The 16369-nt window shown below is 37.2% G+C and overlaps 2 protein-coding genes across 3 annotated transcripts; both read right to left on the bottom strand.

Moving 5' to 3' along the window:
* Positions 1-2422: 2422 nt before the first annotated feature.
* On the bottom strand, positions 2423-4864 carry LOC149818216 (pentatricopeptide repeat-containing protein At4g13650-like). The gene has a single exon (XM_089986174.1). The coding sequence runs from the start codon at positions 4862-4864 to the stop codon at positions 2423-2425; it is 2442 nt and encodes an 813-aa protein (XP_089842300.1).
* A 1514-nt stretch (positions 4865-6378) lies between these two features.
* LOC149818215 (dihydroorotate dehydrogenase (quinone), mitochondrial-like) lies at positions 6379-15667 on the bottom strand. 2 transcript variants are annotated; one of them, XM_089984394.1, is made up of 11 exons: positions 15239-15667; positions 14187-14269; positions 12436-12759; positions 11441-11693; positions 10807-10887; positions 10595-10702; positions 10429-10458; positions 9197-9334; positions 8899-8936; positions 8676-8775; positions 6379-6746 (listed from the first exon to the last, which is right to left on the bottom strand). In XM_089984394.1, exons 1-11 carry the CDS (start codon positions 15362-15364, stop codon positions 6672-6674), a joined length of 1356 nt encoding a protein of 451 aa, XP_089840520.1. In that variant the 5' UTR covers positions 15365-15667; the 3' UTR covers positions 6379-6671. The 2 variants fall into 2 exon arrangements, with proteins under 2 accessions (XP_089840520.1, XP_089840521.1); XM_089984395.1 differs by lacking the exons at positions 8676-8775; positions 8899-8936 and having other exon boundaries at positions 6455-6746; positions 15239-15665.
* Between the last annotated feature and the right edge of the window lie 702 nt (positions 15668-16369).

Genomic DNA, 16369 nt, shown 5'->3' with positions numbered 1-16369 from the left:
TCAGGATGGACTGGTTTTCCACTGATTGTATATGGGGTAAAGGGCCCGCTCCAAGGGCAAAAGCTTTGGCGTGGCTAGTGGTTCTGGATCGTGTTCAAATCCAGATTAATGTCAGGAAACAGGGGCTTTAATTTCCCAGCATGTGTGTTCTTTGCGAGAAGGCAATAGAGGACACGACTCACCTATTTTGGTTTTGCCCGGTCGTTCTAGACCTATTTTTTCAAACTTGTGGTGCACCATCTGTTCAAACTCGTTCGAGTTCCGTTATTCGGGACCTCTTGCTTGGTCCCATGATTTTACGACAAAAAAAAATGGAGATTATTGTGGTTGCTATGGTTGGTTTCAGCATGGTGGGTGATCTGGACGGAAAGAAACATCTTTTTTAGGGGCATCAAATTCGATTTTGGAAGGCTTCACAAGCGGGTTATGTCTGATGTGTATCTGGCTCTTAAATTACATAGTAGAGACGGGGGTTGGTTCTGCTTGTATTCTGAATTGTGCACAATCATCATCTAGATTGTGGCTGTCTTACTCTTATGTTCCTCTCTCATCCAATATTCTATTGGATGTATTTTGGTAATGTTGAATGCTCTCTCTCTCTCTCTCTCTCTATATATATATATATATATATATATATATATATATATAGAGAGAGAGAGAGAGAGAGAGAGAGTTGCCTACAACTTTTTTAGCCTACTGCAAGCGAACAATGTTTTTAGATTGTTTTTCGTCAGCAACCAGCCCACTTCTGGCAAAAAGAAGTATCAGATTTTTCTGACAGGCCAGTCTAGAGCAGCAAAATATTCAAAACATGAGACCAAACAAGATCAGCAGGTCTGCTTGGTAACACCCCCTCATGATACGATGCATCTCATTAACTATTGCTTACTCCTCTGATTTTGTGCCTTTTATCCTAAACATAAGCCACACATTAACTACTTGATTACGGATAATTAAGGATAATGATGCTCTAAAGTTAACTGAAACAAATACATAAAAACTACAATCACTTTATTGCAGGCCTCATGAATAAGGGACTGTTCTACACCACCACTCCCTCCAAATATACATTCAAGAGTTGGGGATAAAAAACAATAGATCAAGGTGTAAGAAATCCTGTAGTGGTTGCCTAACGCAACCACGTTGGAAGTTCTAATAAACAAGTCTTTACATGATGATTAGGAAACTAGCCAATGCAAGTTAAAATTGAAGCCAAAAAACCCTCAACCATTACTAGGAATTATTTGGAAGTAGTAAAAATAGAGTTGCTCATTAACAAGCAATACTATTGTATTCGCATCACCAAAAATTTCCGACTTCCGGTGAGCCATTGATGATGTAATAGGAAGCTTCAATTTACCTCACCAAGTCACGAATTCCAATCTGTTTGATCGGGTAGAAATGCTGTTCATAAACTTGTTCACATTTTACGTGGCATTCACATGCACTTCAAAGGCCTCATTTTCTTGTTTTAGATAGAAAGATACAGATAAGACACGTTTTCTAAAATAAGATTCTTGTGACTTGTGAGGGCTTTTCAGTAGTCCATACTCCATCATTTCAACACATCCCCTCTAATTTGTTTTTCCAGACATCACAAATGCTGATACAGCTTTAGCCTTAACCTTTATGATATTATTAATTTGAGATGGTGGTGCTAGGCCAACGTCCTCCTGCTATAAGAGTAGAACATCAAGAATGTATGTGTGCTCATACAATATAGCCAAAGTAACCATTTATGAACTTCATTTGGAAATAGAAAAATCTGATCACAATGAGCCTTCATGCATCACAGATCACTTCATGGATCCTTTAGTCCAACCATATTATCGTGTACTACTCACCAATCAACAATTCACCATCATTGCCATGGTGATTATGATGATGCAGTCAAGCTGGCTAGATTATTGCTGTAGAACACAAATGCCAGGTCCTGCGAAATGCTTTGAGCTCAAATCTGACATGTAAATCACGAGAATCACTAAAAGCATACAAGAATGATAAAAAAGAAACCTTCGATTTGCATTGAACTCTTTTTAGTGAAATCTATCACCCTTGAATGGCCTAATTATTTATGCATAAAAGAATTACGCAAGACAATTTTGATGCTATCAGTAGCATATCCTCCTGTTAGTGCAAATAACACCCTCACTCCCTTTGGTATCCCTTTCCATATTTGGAAAGTCCCCAACACAAGCCCAGATCACAACAGATTTTTCTGAGACCATGCATGCACTGATCAATGGGTGACTTTGTTATGAACAGTTACTTTGTAGCAAGCGTATGGGCTTCTTTTTATTCTTGTATCTCTCCACCTCTTTCCCAATAAATAAGCAGCATCTATGGACACTGAGATCCAGAATTGGCACATGGTGCACAATGTTACAGATGCTCCATGCCTTGTCTAACCTTTACATAAGTTTCAAGAGCTCACTTCCACTTGTCCGACAGCAAATTTGTGAGCTTCACCCTTGATCGAAACCCAACTACACCCAGCCTGCTTCTTAATTCCTCTTGCTTTCATGTGTTGCTTCACTTGAGCTACATCCTCCCAGTTTCCTTCAGCAGCATATAACTTTGAAAGCAACACATAGGCTGCATCATTGTCTGGTGTTACACGAAGAATTTGTTTGGCAGCCACATCGCCCACCTTTTTGTTTCCATGAATCACACAAGCACTCAGTAAGCATCTCCATAGAGAAGGCCAAGGCTCAAAAGGCATTTTGTCTATAACTTCTTTTGCTTCTTCAATATGACCGGATCTTGCAAGCAAATCAACCAAGCAAGCATAAATTTTCTTTGACAGTCTCATTCCATAAACATGATGGATTAAGTCGAAGAACCACTTTCCCTGATCAACAAGGCCCATGTGGCTAAACGCTGAAATTATGGAAACAAATGTAGCATGATTTGGCTGTAAATTCAGCTTCTGCATTCCTTGGAAGATTTCAATGGCTTCATCAGTAAGGCCATGCTGTGCATAAGCAGTGATCATTGAGTTGAAAATGATAGGATCATCACCTTTTACAGAAAGATCAAAAGCCAACCTTGCACTATTTATATCTCCACATTTAGCATATATATCAATAACTGAGCTTGTTATGCATACATCCTTCAGCCCAGATTTAAGGACATGGGTATGGAAACTTTTACTTAGATCTAATGCAGCCAGACCAGCACAAGCTTTTAAAGCACTGCCCATGATGAACTCATCTGGGTTTTGACCTGTTTGTCTCAACTCCTTAAGAAGTGATAGCGCTAAATAGCCACATCCTTGCTGTGAAAAGGCAGAGATCATGGCACTCCAGGAAACCAAATCTAAACCTTTGATGCTACTGAAAATTTTAAGGGAATCATCAACCAGCCCCATTCTTGAATAACACATTATCAATGAACTAATGACAAATGGGTACAAACTGAAAGCAGATTTAATTATACTGGAATGAATTTGTCGTCCAATTCTCTGATGTTCATGACTAGAACAAGCTCCCAATATGCTCGAGTATGTATATTCATTTGCTCTGATGCCTGATTTGTGGAAATCACTGAAGAGACTTAATGCCTTACTGCTGCAATCATTCAAGACATACCCCATAATCATCTCATTCCAGGCAGTTATATCAACAATACTAACACTATTAAAAATTGCATGCGCATTTTCAACCAACCCACATCGAGCAAACATATCAATAAGAGATTTGGTGATAGGAGCATTGTCTGCGAGTCCACGCTGATAAGCAAGAGAATATAACTGAAACCCAAGATCAATGTCACCTACAGAAGCACAGAGCTTAAATAAGATCTGGAAAGTGATTCTATTTGGTCTAAATTCTTCCAGCAACATCTTACAGAACATATCTACAGCTTCTTCCAGATTCTCCTCTTGAGCATACTCTGAAATCATGGTATTCCAAGAGATTATATCTCTTGCATCCATCTCACCAAATACCTGAACTGCGGAATCCACGTTGCCACACTTAAAGTACATGACAACAAGCGAATTCATCACCGGTGTATCAAATGAAGCCCATCCAGACTTGCAGATCAATCCATGGATCCGTCGCCCGTAATCAGAATTCTCTGTCATCGAGCACCCTTTAAGCACACCGGTTAAGGTGAACTGGTCAGGTTCCATGCCTCTATGAATCATACAGGACACAAGTTGTATGACGTCCTCTCCATATCCATTACTCACATAACCACCAACCATCGCATTCCAGCAAACCAAGTCCTCACGCTCCATAATACTATCAAATACCCTCTCTGCTGCATGAATGGTTCCACACTTTGCATACATGTCCAAAAGAGCACTACCAACATACAGATTCATCTCAATTCCAAGTTTCCAACCCAAACAATGAACGGAGGTCCCAAATTCAAGAGCTCCAAGACTACCACAGGCCTTCAACACGCTACCCAGAGTGAACTCATTAGGCTGGATTCCAGACATCTTCATATGGACAAACACGTCCAGACCTTTCACAAAGTCACTACGATGGACGTATCCTGCTATCATGGATGTCCAAGACACAAGGTTTCTTTGAGGCATTTCGTCGAACACTTGGCGCTCATATTCCAACAGGCCGAGTCCATAGAAAATGGTGAGGAGATGCTTGAGAGAGAAAGCGTCATCAAAGAATCCTGATTTGATGATGTTGGCGTGAAATCGTGTGGCTGACAAGGTGGAGTTGTGCCTCACACATGACGTCAGAGCAATGGCAAATCCAATAGCATTGTTACATTGAGCGGGTCTTCTGAATAGAAACGGCGGATTGGCGAACATGGATGCTTTGGCAAGTCTACCAGTGATACATTTTACGATGGCCACTTGAGCAACAAGTCGTTGTAATTTAGTGTAGAGCATTCCCGCCTGTCACGCGGGTGACCCGGGTTCGATTCCCGGCAACGGCGTTTTTTATGAATTTATAATTTTATCTTAGTTTGGGATCCCTTTCTTTCTTTGAAAATATACTTATGCAACAACCACGGTGGAAAATGTCGGTTATATTCACAAATGACATGATATTGTTAAAATCGGATAGTATTGGAAACGATATATTTTCATATTATATACTTGTATTTTTAACTTAGTTTGGGACTTCTCTTTCTTTACCTTTTCTTTTATCAAAAATATACTTATACAACAATCATGATGAAAAATGTCGTTTATGTTTCACAAATGTCTTGATATTGTTAAAATTGTATACTATTAGAAATACCATGTTTTCAAAATAGACAACACTTGTGCCGACATTTTGTAAAGATTTTCCCTTGAAGAGCAATTTTTTTTATTTATATGATATTTTTCCTCATCGAGAAAATTCTCGACATTGTTATAAATTGTTTACACCTCAATTTCAGCCAACTAGGGTTTTGAAAATGGATAATTTATCTGAAGTTCAAAAGAGTGATTTTCTTTTAAGTATAATTTTGACTCCAAAACGACCATTTTCTTTCTTATACCTATGATTGTTATACCTGTGAATTGAAGTATAAGACAAGCTTTCCAATGATCTAAGAATCATTCAAGTCCAATATCGTGACGTGAAGTTTATGGCTGAAACAAGTAAAACACTAACGGTTGTGGAGAAGCCTTTGTCTGTTCAAATGAAGTCATGGCTCTTTAACGCCAAGTAAACTAACTTTAACAACTCTTGGAAATCAAAGAGGAAACTAGATCCAGCCTTTCTTACCTAGGAAGCAAGTGTGTAGGGCCCACCATATTACTCTAGCCTCGCACTCCATTTAAAAAACTAGATATGCTAGATATTGGATATTGATTATTGCCACTTCAAAAAATAATATGGTCAACCAATGTTGTGTTATACTAGATATTGGATCTTGGATCTAAAAGATCCACTGTACAATATCTATAAAGAAGGGGTCACCCTTCTCAATTTTTACCACCTTAGCCATCAGGTTTTCCAGCCCTCTTTGAGCCTAGTTAGCCAGATCTAGCCAAGTCTAGCCACCCTTGTTGCTGGCTCAGTCTTGTATCCTATCTTAGAGCCAATCATTTTATCTACGGTTGCCCCTAGCCAGAAATAGAGGTTAGACAAACTCAGTTTAATCGTTTAAGGTGCCAATGGGCATCTGGTAAAAAACGTTATCAACTGAATGAACTAAAATAACACCCCTATGAACGTAACACAGATGGATGGATGCAAATGGGTCGGATCCGGAACAGCTAAATACATGGGGAGTTGGATCTCAATCGGGTAATTTTTTTACATTGGACAGGAATTTTTTTTTTGAGAGAGAAGAACCGGAAAGTATTAAATGAAAATAAAAATTTAACCCACGTTACAGATGATCATAACTAAACAACACAATGCCAACGTACAAAATAATATTCATAACCAACAGACAAACGCTCTAGGAAAAAGCTCTCTTCTTTCTACCAAGAAATAGGAAAACAAAGGAAGACAGAAGAACCTGGACTCATACAGCAACATACATCAATTATATGGTCAATCTTAACGACAGAAATATATAAAATCTTATCTCAGTTCTGGAACTCCAGACTCAAGTTTTTAACAACAGATGGCAAAGAAAGAAACTCATGCATAGCAGCATCAAACATTAGAGTGAAACCTCCCAATGGAGCGATTAGGAGCCTCCACAAAACCTAGACCTACAAAATCAGCACCCGCTCTCAATCTGGAAAAAGTCTATTTACAATCCACGCCGACAGCTTCCTGGACTGACTTGATACCATCCCTTTCCAAGCATTTAGCCAGCTCAGCCTGCAATCAAACCACAAAAAAATCAAAATATTATGTTATTCATTGTCATATAAATCGTTGTTTTTCACTGTTCCTGTTGCCTTCTGTACTAAATGGGTTGCAACTCATAGTGAAGCCTATTACTGAACCAAACATTGACCAACACTAACAGCAGCAATTGCTGGGCCTTGAAATCAATCCAAGTTCCAGATTCAGTAGACAAACCTCCACTCACGCAATCAAACACATGGATACGGTGCTTATCACATAAGTTTCTCACCCCCTTCAATATAACACATTAAAATGAAAATTAGGGAATAATCAGAGTGCACATATGGCACATAATAAACAATTTTAAAAGGCAAAATGGAGCAGTAGATAGAGCAACAAAATCAACAATTTCAAATGAAGGCAGCTAGAACATGCATGCACATGGAATGTCGTGATTAAATTAATAAAGAATAATCATGCCATGAAGGTTTAAGCACTGCAACCATTTTTACCCAACGTTCTACTATGTGAGACCTCAAAGGACATCATTGATGACGTTTCTGATCAGATGACTGAATCGAAAGTATATCCAACCAATGCTACATCATCAATCAATAGATGAAGACCCAGAAAGAGCCTAAGATGAGATGTTACATATATGATATACTTTGGAATTCACCAGTTCAAAAAATAGAATATTAATGGAGCATATGCACAAATAAACCATAACCATAAAAACCATGTGAGAAAATCAAATGTCACAAGCATGATTATTATTGCTCAAGTGATGATTCATATAAAAATTTAAACATAAGATTCCAAACTAAATCATGAAGATGCTTGTAGTTTCAATCAAAGTTCACAGATTTAGCCACAAAATATGTTTAGAGAACTAAAGAAAAGAGACTAAAATAAAAGCGTAAAAAGGCAGCCGTAAGTTGACACCTATGTAGAGTGTCAAGAAGTGACTATCACTACAGACACGATACAGTGACACTTCGATAACATTTTCAAAGCTAATGTCTTTTATCTAACATGTAATAGAGGGGTATATTTGTAATTGTATTCATTCCTCGCTAATATAAATGATGGTATCCCAACCCAAAGCTAACTTGAACAATTATTCTGGCTGCAACCCTTGTTCTCCATTCTTTTTCTATTGCAAGCTATGTCACATGGATATGGCAGTGGATAAAAGAATGCGGCCATTTTTTTGAAGTTTTCAATATGACTAAATATATAAGGGGACACTATGTGCGGGCCAAAATGGAGTGTCCAACATCCATGTGACATAGATTGCAGGTATCTTGAACAAACGATCATCATGTATTAAAAACTAGAGCCTCGTGTTAGTGTCAAATAACTGTCATGTGTCTGATTATGATACTAGCATGTCTAACAGGTAGAAGCATCCAGCCGACATAGCCAACAATTAGAATGATACTTATGGCATAAGTCCTTAGCATCCATCACTAGCTGTTAAAATTAATTGAAAGTTTACATAACAAACAGTGCAAGTGTTTCACCTAATTTACTAGGGCCACCAACAGATTGGATCTGATTAGGATCTAGGATGACAAAGACGTGCACCTGGACCAGGATCTCATTCCAACTTAATCAAACAAGGTCTGACAAACATACACCCGATCCATAGAACCGACTATTATAGTGGAAAAAACTCTAGCTAATCCAACTCATCATTCTTGAGTTGGATGGACCTAAGCTGATATAGGGCTGTATTTCTTTCAGAGGTTCCAGATCCCACGTGTTTCCAGATTTAGTCAGAAATCTCTCATGTCCAATATATAGGTCCACAGTCAAGGACAAATCCAACCCATCATAAACCCTATCATTTGTGAAACAGAAATCCACAAAAATTATATTTTAAATAAGAATAATCATCAAAACTTTTGACATTTGATCTGCCTCATTACAAACTTCGGCACTCAAGAATTGTACCTTCATTTGTGGGATCAAAGCAGGTCCCTCATACGCAAAAGCTGTATACAGCTGAACAAGGGTAGCTCCTGCCCGTATCTTCTTGTATGCATCCTCACCACTAAATCAAACACATTTTTCAACAAGCCAAACTCATTGAAATTTGAGAAAAAGACTTCAGGATAAAACTATAATCTTTTAGGTGCATATTTACAATGAAGTAACAATCTTTTGATAACTATACCTGATAATACCTCCACATCCGATGAGAGTAATTTTTCCCTGATTGTGTTAAAAAAAAAAACATAAGCACACTTCCACCAGCAGAAAGAAGGATACAAAAGCAACAGTAATAGCGTGAAGCAAGATTGCAATCATGAAAACCAAAAGCAGATGAAGAATATAAATTAGACAAATGAATTAGTACCCCTTGGTGTTGCTCAATTTCATATACAGAATTATAGATAGATCACTGAAGGATAAGAAAGGAAGTTCTGTTTTATATTTTTCTTTCTAGCACTCCAGAATATTAATTAACATACTTGTGTTAAAATATACATCTCCTTGAGAATATCTGTTGACAATCTAAATAGAGGCTTTCCACTCAATCCACCAGGCTCTTCAGCCACAGGCAGCTTGTTTACAGACTCTGGTCTTGAGATGGTTGTGTTTGATATAATCTGCAGAACATCCACATGAAAGTCAATAGCAAGACAATATTCTCATCAAAAGATTGTCCAAGTTGGACTGGCAAGTCTATGCGGTATCTTGAAGAGGTTTTTTTTAAGGGAAGTTAAAAACAATGTAGTTTTTCTTAAGGAAATCTCACAAAATACTAGGTTTTTCTAAATATAATATCACAAAATTTAAAAAAAAATAAAAAAAAAATTGAATTCCTCAAAAACTATTGCAACACCATCATAATATTTTCAGTCTAACTTTTTTGGCAAAATATAGTAATATTTTTGCCTTTATTCAATTTTGTAACAAAACCTTAAAACACATTGTTTTTATAATACTATGAGATTTGGTAACTATGATCCAAAGTAAAATCAATGATCAAGGTTTTGTTGTGACATAAAGTTGGCTGCGTAGCCTATAGAGGCATGCCCCACCTAAATTTTTCATCACACAAACGTCCAATTAGATTATTTTTAAGCATAGACACAAATCTCACTCTTGGGACATTCTTGGCAACATATATCTTTGAATATATTTTAAAAAATTGCTTTTTTCGAAAATTTCTCAGAAAGTTTTAAAAAGCAAAAAAAAAAAAACTAAAACTTAACTATATTTTTTCTAACTGGAAATGACAAACCTAGCATACAGATAATTGGTAGATAGACCCACTAGCCTGTAGGTGAGTAAAACCCCTTGCAGGTCGATTATGAAACACCCCTCTTCACAAGGCATCAAGTGTTAACAGGTAATGCCCATGTGAAATGGGCATGATGATTAATGTTTTTTCACTCAATTTAAATGGTTTTTTAGGTTTTGAAAGTTGAAGTAAGGCTGAAAGACAAAATTGCTATGTTCGTACTTAGATTAATGATTTTATCATAATTTTATCTAAAAAGAATGTGATACAATCACAATAAACTCAATTTTTCCCATAAATTAAATGTCACATATAAAGCATGTATCTTCTGTTTAATAAGTTTATCAGATTTTTTCATGATAAATTAAAAATACCAATGATACTTGTGAGTTGTGACTACAGTTTTAAGAGAGTAGAACAATAAGAAGGTCCAATGGCCAATGGAAATGTCCATACCAGTCCATCCAACTGCAGAGCAAGAGCAACCTGGAAGTAACATAGATGTTCAGATCACTAATGTTGAGCATAACAGAAGAGTAACATTTTAAATTTGGTATTTGGTGAAACATTTTTTAAATTTGATATTTGGTGAAACATTTTAAGTGCATGGAATATAACATACTGCTGCAATATCTTCAAGGTCTTGTCTTGAAAGATCAGGGGCAATTTTCACAAGCAAAGGAGGAGGACCTTGTTCACCCCATTGCATTTCATCACGAGCAGCTTGAACCTAGTAAAAGTAAAATCCAAATTAAGTATTGCAAGTTTTTGTCCATCACAAACAATTGTCAAGAATCAAATAAAATGTTTGTCCATCAGACCAAAGCTGATAACCTTTCTAATGAGGTCTTGAAGTAGTTTTCTTCCTTGAAGTTTACGTAACCCTGGAGTATTTGGAGATGAAACATTTATAACCTGCAAGTAGAAACCACGCAACATGCAGTCAGAATCACCTTACTAGATTGGTAACAGCACTTTACGTCGGATCTAAAATGGCATTTAAAACTAAACAAAAAACTATTAACACAACTAAATCTCAAACAGAACCAGAGAGATCATTTTTTTGTAAATTATGATGATATAAAAGCAAAGATGAATCATATTAGAATGAAATTACTTTCTTTTAATATCATGTGCAAACTAACCATGGCAATTATGTATTTTCAAACTCATCAGCTCAGAAACATCCTCTCTGTCATGCCTTTTCAACTTGTTCAACTATTTTGTTTTTCAACTTTATAAAATTTCATCATTTATCATATCAACCGATCAGGAGGTGTTAAATTTCAGGATAGCAGAATAATATGCAATGGAGAAAATATTTGGAGGCATCAGTTTCAGATTCAGATTCAGTTTCAGTTTCAGTTCCAAAGTGTAATTCGTAAGCTGTAGAAATTGTTAAAACAAATTTTGGAGACTATCATCATTGGTAGCTTATATGTTATGGCTCAAAGAGTAGCTACAATACCAGATAATCAGCAAACTGAGACAAGGAATGAACTCCTTTTACATAATCTGCTGCAGCATCTTCACTTGTCTTATTCTTGCCAATATTTACACCAAGGATGCCAGACCCAGATTTTCCAGCATGTTTTACATCATCAATTGAGTTAGAAACATTTGATATCCGTTCAAGCTTCCTCTTACCATGCAGTGCACCCAATCTTTTTGCGACAGCCTCAATACCATCACTGTTAAAACCATAGCGATTGATGATAGCACTAAACAGAAAAACAGTTAAAACATTGTTGATCAGAAAAAAGGATGAAGCATAATCCCTTGGCAACAATTTTTGGAATAACACGAGAAAGCATTCATACTACACAAAAGAATGGAACGGTACGTAAAAATTAAAAAAAGCAAAGAATATTTAATTGAAATTTGACTCATAAAACCTGCATTTACAAAGACTTCAGATGATGTTTATTCAAAAAATATGTCCACTTGACATGCTTTTCATGTATCAAATAATTATTTTAAAAAGAGTACACTGGACATACTTTGAATGTGATAGAACACTGAGACTCAGAGAAGCCAGACTTTCTGTTAGATGCTCTGAGAAAAGGCAATACAAAGCTTCTCAATATAACTACTTTTAAAGAGAAGAAACATGTGCAAAGAGCAAAATAAACAAGAGAAGAAGAGTTGGTGAGAATTCGTCTAAACTACGTTGAACAGAACACAAGAACATGGTGGAACAACAAAAAAAAAATAGAAGACGACTTTGATGTGATCCGACTTCAATGAACAGGAAAATGACAACATTCTCTTCAAACTAAAAGAAACCAACTGATGTTGAATCACGCCAATGAGATGGTTTCTAGCACTGCATACATCTTTCTAAACCTCCTGGCTTCAGAGACTTGAAGTTAACAGCAATTTCTAACTTGTTTCTGTTAAATCTTTGTGATGCTTCAGAAAAGAAGTTTATAGAAGGCAGTAAGAAGCAACATACATGCTTACCCCTCCTGCCGCAATCTGAATACACGAGGCTTTGGATTACCCTCTTGTGGAAGAGGTGTTACAGAACCAATTTCAACAAACCCAAAGCCCATTCCTAACAGACCCTCAGCGGCTTCAGCATTTTTATCAAAACCTGCAGCAAGCCCAACCGGATTTGAAAACCTTCTGCCCCAGACTTCAACTTCCAGGATTGGTGGATCAGGCCTTTTTTCTTTTGGGACCAGGCCATATGATGAAGCTAATATTGCCAGACGGTGAGCAACCTCAGGATCTAAAAGAGCAAAGAAAGGGTTCAAAGGCTTTGTTGCTTTAAACAGGCAGTCACTGCAAAAAGGACAAACATAACCTAAACACGCATGAGAAGAAAAGTGTAGCAGCAAGACAAAAGGGAAATAAAGCTTTCATATGTCAATCATAACCACATAAGTAATGATGAAGATGTCAACATTGTTGACGATGATGATGATTATGTTAATGCATACTAAAGGTGACTTATATAAGAAAGAACGTCTAAATATCAAATATTAAGCACTTAAATACATGCACTGAAATTAGATAAGCCATCAGAAATGCTACAAATAACACGCATAACAGGCAATAACTTAGACAAGCCCAAAATGGAAGAATACCCAAAATTCACTCATTAATCTAACACTCAACCATGCTTCGAAGCGTATGGTGGCCAAAACCCAGCTAAAATTGTTGCAGTTTGATAGCAAAAAAAAAGGTCAAACTTCCAGGTGGAATATCAACATTGTTACCATCAAGACAGAAAGACCTTTGGGAGACATTGATACCTCAGACCAGCAGAAACACAAACACCAGAAACTCATCTGATAAGAACATCCAGGTCTTCGCATTTAAAAACAGTCTTAAAACTGCATGTGAGAAATACACAATCTACATCACCAATGTTCCTCCACAGGTAACATCCACAAGCTCAATGAAATCCAGTTGCTTGAAGAATGTTATCCAAAAAGATAACCCCAAACCACGTCCCTGGTTGTGGGGAACAAAATCGTTCTGTGATTCATATTAATGAATACAGGAGAGGGCCTTAATTTTCATAAATAAATTTATGTCATCGATTTCCATTTATTTCTAACTTTGTAAAATTCCACAGAAATATTGTGATAATTCAATCTACCGATGATCTTCAGAAACATATAATACAACCAACATGTAAAAGATTTAAGGAAAATTGTATCTTGGCCCATTCAAGAGTTTCAAAAAAAAAAATCCTGATAACTGTTTGCTGCCACTTGTAAAGTTATGAAAGCTTTATCCTTGAACCCTTCAGCCAAATCCAAAACATGCCCTGATTGCAAATTGGCAGCAGACCATGACAACAACTTGGCCCTTGGAGTCCTAAACCTCCATAGAAACATCTCATTACTTAGGGCAGGCAAACAAGCCAAAAGAACAAAGGTACTGGGATTTGGGCTTGGATCATGCAGGCAGAAACCCTCAGGTTTCTGCAGCATGCAAACACCCCCTAAATGTGCATGCACTATCTTGACAAGCCTATCCAAGTCAAACCAGGCTGAGCAACCCTTTGTTGGGACTCGGCTCACTAAACTTACAAGCTCAAGAACAAACTTGTTTTGCCAAGCCTATTTAACAAGCTCGAGCAGGCTACAAATCAAGCCAAAATGAGATTTCGTAAGCAGGTCAGTTAGTTTACCAGCTCTACAACTGTTCAAGCTTTAATGTGAACCGAGTTCTGATGAGCTAATATTTTTCATATATACCTGAAAGTCGCCTCATCTACTGTACTAACATAAGCTCCGCCAGCTATTACCATGCCTAACACGGTTCCTGTCAGTATTCTACCCTGCACAAATTTGGAACAGAATTAAACCAAAACAAGAAGTTGGTTAAAGCATGAAAAAAACTATGTAATAAGTTACAAAAATATATTATGCACAAATTCATGGCACAAGACAATCGGGAATGAAGAAAGAGGAAACAGACACGTGGTAAAACATTGATGCATTATGGTGTCTCAATAAATTTTGAAATCACAAGTATGATCATTAGAATCCACTTATTAGAAATCGTGCCATTCATGGTAAGAGTGACCATCAATGCATCTGCATACCTTAAAAAGAAAAAAGAATGTTCTCAACTTCTCCCTTTTCATTCTCGTTGTTTACCTTCCAATTATCCTTTCACCTTTATGCAAGACAATTGATCGAATACAAAAGGAAATGAGCCATCTCAATATATATATATATATATATATATATATATATATATATATATATATATATATAGAGAGAGAGAGAGAGAGAGAGAGAGAGAGAGAGAGATGAAAGCATGCTAAATGGGTTTTTCGAGCTCTTTTGTTTTATTTTTAAAATTTGACGGTACAGATGTGATCCACGCGTTTGAAAACTCGATGGTCTAAAATCTTCGTAAAATTTCGAGGCGCAGTATATTATTTTTTTAAACGAAAAAAGCATTATCCTAGTGTCGATTCCAAGTAAATCGACCAGGACGAAGACATCTAAGGGATCAGAATTGCGAAAAAAGCACAGGAAGCCCCAAAAGAACCCATTTAGCATGTTTTAATTTAGAATATTTTATTTAGCATTGTTCCTTACCAACACCTGGGCGTGTGTTTGTGTATCTGAGGTGAAAAATTCTAGAATACGATCAGCAATAAGAGTGCGTCAATGACACGCAATAAAAGAATAACGATCAGATTCAAGAAATGCGAAAAAGAATAACGATTCGATAAAAATCAACCAAGAAAACGATAAAGAAACCAAATTTCAAAGAAAAAATATAAAAGACTCACCTTCTTGGAGAGTAGAGGGGTCTTCTGACGGCCCGCTGCGGACGACGAGGAGGAGCTAAACCCTCTCGCCATATACAGAACCTCTCGGAGCAAAACCCTACCCGATCTTCCCGCCATTCCACTCATGGATTCAAGAAAAATGAAACAGAGGGAGAAAACACGGAACGAGCAGCGTGGAAGTGAAAATCACGGATTGTAGATACAACGGGGGAGGGGAAGGGAGAGAGAAACCTAGAATGGGAGGAAAAACGGAGGAATCAGAAAAATAGGGTTTTTTCTGGTCTTGAAGATCTAGTAGCTTCACACTCTCCAAGGAGGAGGAGGAGAAGAAGAGAAGTGTGACGTATGGAGAAGAAGAGAAGTGTGACGTATGGAGGCAAAGCAGAGGAGGGCGGCAGCCTGAGCCTCAGCACCCACAATCATTCCCATGGTTGGCCCAAAGCAGGAACCCGGTCACAAACAGGTTGCAGTTCGTCACTCGCGAGTCAACTCGGATGGATCTCATGACTCGGTTTTTTTCTTTTCACATGACACATAAATTGTGCTTAACATAAATTGCTATTATAAAAAACAGAAATACACTTAAAATTCAAAAAAGAAAATGAAAGGGGGTTCATTTATTTTTTTTTAAGCAAAGCAGGGGATAACCCTGGTAAGATTTGACCCTAAAACCAATGTCAACTTCTATTTGAATTGGCCCATTCACATGGAATCAGGCATTTTTAAAGAAACGGCTGATTTCATTAGATATTTCATGAAAATGGCCTGAAACAAATGGGCATTTAGTTAAAATCCGAGTCAATCAAGAGATAACTTCTGATCTCACGTCTGTGTTCGGGGGTCTGAATGAGCACCACGTATACAAGCACATGGGGCTCGTATTCCCGTGTATGTTGACATCACTTAGCATTGGAGTTGGTGTGGTTGCAAAGACTTAAGTACCCTTTCTTGCTATTCTTCTCGTAAAGCGATGGTTTGAGAAAATGACAAAAATGCCCTTCATTCAAAAAAGAAAAAACATATAGTTTAAAAAAAGGACAAACATATCCTCCATCCAGAAAGTCAAGGATGATATTGACTCTTCAAAGTCTACCCAGCGAAACGAACCTTAATCGTTTCGCCGATGGTGAT

The sequence above is a fragment of the Nuphar pumila genome, chromosome 13 (assembly GCF_984573655.1).
Source record: "Nuphar pumila chromosome 13, dmNupPumi1.hap1.1, whole genome shotgun sequence".
Taxonomy (NCBI): Eukaryota; Viridiplantae; Streptophyta; class Magnoliopsida; order Nymphaeales; family Nymphaeaceae; genus Nuphar; species Nuphar pumila.
This window is presented reverse-complemented; position numbering and strand designations above follow the sequence as displayed.